Source organism: Mercenaria mercenaria, chromosome 13 (genome assembly GCF_021730395.1).
Source record: "Mercenaria mercenaria strain notata chromosome 13, MADL_Memer_1, whole genome shotgun sequence".
NCBI lineage: Eukaryota > Metazoa > Mollusca > Bivalvia > Venerida > Veneridae > Mercenaria > Mercenaria mercenaria.
The window spans coordinates 63,451,418-63,455,143 of NC_069373.1; the positions used below are offsets into that span (position 1 = coordinate 63,451,418).

The 3,726-nt window shown below is 36.5% G+C and overlaps 1 protein-coding gene across 1 annotated transcript; it reads right to left on the reverse strand.

The window, feature by feature from the left end:
• Positions 1 to 240: 240 nt before the first annotated feature.
• LOC123530261 (alpha-mannosidase 2x-like) lies at positions 241 to 3,525 on the reverse strand. The gene has a single exon (XM_045311031.2). The coding sequence runs from the start codon at positions 3,523 to 3,525 to the stop codon at positions 241 to 243; it is 3,285 nt and encodes a 1,094-aa protein (XP_045166966.2).
• Positions 3,526 to 3,726: the final 201 nt, after the last annotated feature.

Sequence of the window (3,726 nt, forward strand, 5' to 3'; positions counted from 1 at the left end):
ATTTTGCTTTTGGTAAGTTAACATTCGAACTATAATTAGATTTGTTCATACCCTTCAGTTCACCTTTGATAAGCAAATTGCTAAATGATGCGTTTTGGTGAAAGACGTTTATACATATTTATGCGAATAATTATTCTGACTTTACTTTGACTTGTTGATAACTGATCAGTGTCACCGTGCATCTTTAATTACTCGTACATTGTAGAAAAAAAAATCTATAGACATCTGGATATCAGAATATTAAAACATTAATTTAAATGATCTCAACTCCATGTCTGCCGGTCTCAAATTATCTTCCAAGTCAGTTTCTCCAAATTCGTGTAAATGGGTCAGTGAAGTTTCTTTTGCACTTTTTATCCTTATACCAGGGTACATATGTCTTAGTGTTATATCATCGACTCGATTGCCACATACTATGTTCTCTTTTAGCCCAGATAATGTAGGTTTGTAGTGTAAAACTAAACTAGTTCCATTATACGTAAGATCTGACTTGGCAAGAATGCGCATTCCTGCAACTAAAACACCACATGGTAAAGAGTCTTTGAACGTGGAAAATTCTAGAACTTCTTCGTTTAAGTCAAATTCCCTGAATCTCTTCCCTTCTTCCACAAATAAACTATAAGTAGGTTCATTTAATATTTCATTCATTAAGAGATTTGATTCAGATGGAAATGTGTATCTGAATTCTTGAAGCTCGTTGTGATCTCTTGTTCTAGTGTCAACTTGGAGAACAAAATTGGCAACAGTTAAAACATTATCCGTAACACCTTGCCCTAAGCCTTTATCGTCATCTCGTGTAACTCTTCTATCTAACATCACTTCCATCCACCCGTTTCTGAGACTTGCAGCACCATGTGGCTGTGCTGTATGAAGAGTCAATCGCTTTTTACTGTCTTCAATCACCATCATCGACGTGATCGGATAATAATTTTCCTCTATTAAACGGTTTGCGCGTGTTTTCCTTCCAATAAGTTGAAAACTATTTTGATCTGTATAAAATATATTTCTGTTATCGACACTGGTCTGAAATCTTAATACGAGTTCTTTGTTCAAGCTTTTTCTTTCTTTTGTCATGTCGAATTCAGTGGTAATATGTACACCCATGCCTTTTATCCCAGTAACATTGTATACTCTAGTAATCAGCATAAAGCTTGCGTAAATACTTTTAATCTCAGAAACAACTGGTCCTTTACTTACAACAATAGCTGGCTTACTATATAAATACTGTTTAGCATTACCATCGGGGGCAAATATATATGCACCACTTCGCAATGAGCTGTAAGCTAATACTTGCGTGAATACATCTATTTCAGAATCCTCATCATCTTTAATTTTCATTCTTTTCGGAAAACCAGAGTCATTGTCTATTTCGACATATAGATATGTGTTTTCAAGAAATAATTTATCTCTATCGCCAGCGTGAATTTCATTTTGGATGTTAATCTCCGGTTGTTTCAAAACCACATCCTCTTCATATGTAGCATTCATATCTTTTTTCGTTTTGAATGCTTCGATACGAAATGTCTTAATACTAAGAGGTGGCAATTCAACAGAAAATAAATAACGATGAGTGTCATCATTGATAGCCTGTGTTTGGAATTCCACGGATCCGTGTGCAGATGAGATGAATGTATATTTGTCCTTCGACTTTGCGGCAAAGCTTACAACGTCTCTGCGTTTTCTAACCGAAGGATTGGCCACAACTAAAAACGATCCACCTACTTTAAAATTAGTAGATAAGTTCATTATTTCATACTCCGGTATTGATGTCATTGATGATCGCTTTATTGTGTCTTTGAAAACGTCAAGTCCAGGTAAGTTACCAAGCGTTAATAGTTGAGCAGTAATTAGTTTCATGGCACGTTTTGCTTTAGAGAGAGCGACAAAGATTTTCAGGCGAAAATCTTGAATAACCGGAAGGACAGATGTACCGGTAATTCCGTCGTGATGAAGAAACATTCCTAAGTCACGTCTCGCATCACGTAAAAGTGCCGTCACTTCCGCATATGAGCTGTACGCACTGCCACTGGTTTGCGCATGTGCATGGGCGTAAGAGTGGAATATGTCTGCCATTTTCAAAGTATTCTGTAGCTCACGTGACAAATGTTTGATGAATGGGCGTGTACTGTAATATCCTGTCCAATAATCATTCTGATAATCTGTGTAGGGAAGGAAATCTCCTGACAGCTTTGAAAATCTGCTACCATCTTCAGCAGTTCTTTTTTCCTGATTAGCTTTAATTTTCTCAAAATATTCAGCTATAGTCCCAAATTTTAGGTTGATATTCCATTCTCGTTTTGCATTCATATATTTGAACAGTCTTTTATAATTGTCATATATAAGATCATAGTCTTTCCCATGAACGTATGAAAAGTCTTCACCAAGAAAGATCGGGAGATACAAATTCTGTGAAACTGATTCGTTTTTAGCATTTAGGTTGTCTCTCCTGTACACCTCTGCTGTAATTCTATACTGCTCGTACAAAATTCGTGCTCTCTCTGCCACATTTTGCTCAGTCACAAATACCACCTTGTCTTTAGGATTTGTGTGCATGAAAGCATATTCTCGGCAGATATGTTGATTATACGGACCACATGTATCTCCTATCCAATATCCGCGGTAAGGCATCAGATGGCATAATATGTCGTTAGATGAATTTGTACTCCAGAGTGGTTTCCAAATAAATTCTAACGCCTGTTTTTTCATCAGAGTTGCCTTAATTGCTTGATTTATTCGTAAAATTACCATATTTTCCATACCCGACTTTTTCCAAATGTATGGATATGTACTAGAGTAGCCAAATGGATCATTCGCCCAATTATTTTTTGGCATTACGCCAAGGTTTTCCCATAACCACTGATGGCCTTCAATAAGCTGATCTATGACTGGGGAATAATGTGTTACAGCCTCATCAGGCATTACCCATCCGCCAGAGAGAATTTCAAGGCGGCCATTTTGTATTAGTGCGCGCACTCGTGTTTTCATATCGTCAGATATATCTCTCCACCATCGTTCTAAAAATATTGTTTCCGCCCATTGAAATGTCAAATCTGAATACTGTTCCAATTTTGTCACCATGTTATTGAGTGTGTGTTTTGACATTCTTTGATAATAATTCTCCAGCGTAAGTCCATATCCCGGATCTACGTGAGAAAACGGTATAAGCAAAACTTCAAGTGGATCTAAATTCGGCCCATACGCAACTTTTTCGTCCTTAACGGGTATAACGTATTCCTTGAATCGCTTGCCACTTACAAATTCATAGCTAGTTATATCTGGCAGATCGTATGTGTAGAGATCCGCGTGATTGGTGCTGTCTAAACTAGGATTCTGAAATGTGTTCAAGCGTTTACTCTCTTTCTGAAACGTTTTATTAAATTCTTTGATAAAGACAATGCTGTTGCCGTCAAACTCATTTGTTGTGAAGAAAGAAATCTGGATAACTCGAAAGAAAAAGAAGAGTATGAAAAACTGAACTATTTTCAAAAATCGTCGTTTTCTGCAGATGTATCGTCCGATAGACATTCTGTTAAAAGCAGACAGAGATTTGATTGTCCTGGGTTCTTTTCAGTTACCTGAAACAAGAATAGAAAGTACAGAAATAAGTTATTAAGTTATAAAATAATCATCTTAGATGCAGTAGCTAAAGATTCTTTATAAAGTTTTATTTCGTGCAATTTTTTTCATGACTGGTTTATACGAAAGGGGAGATAAAATCTCGTCAGT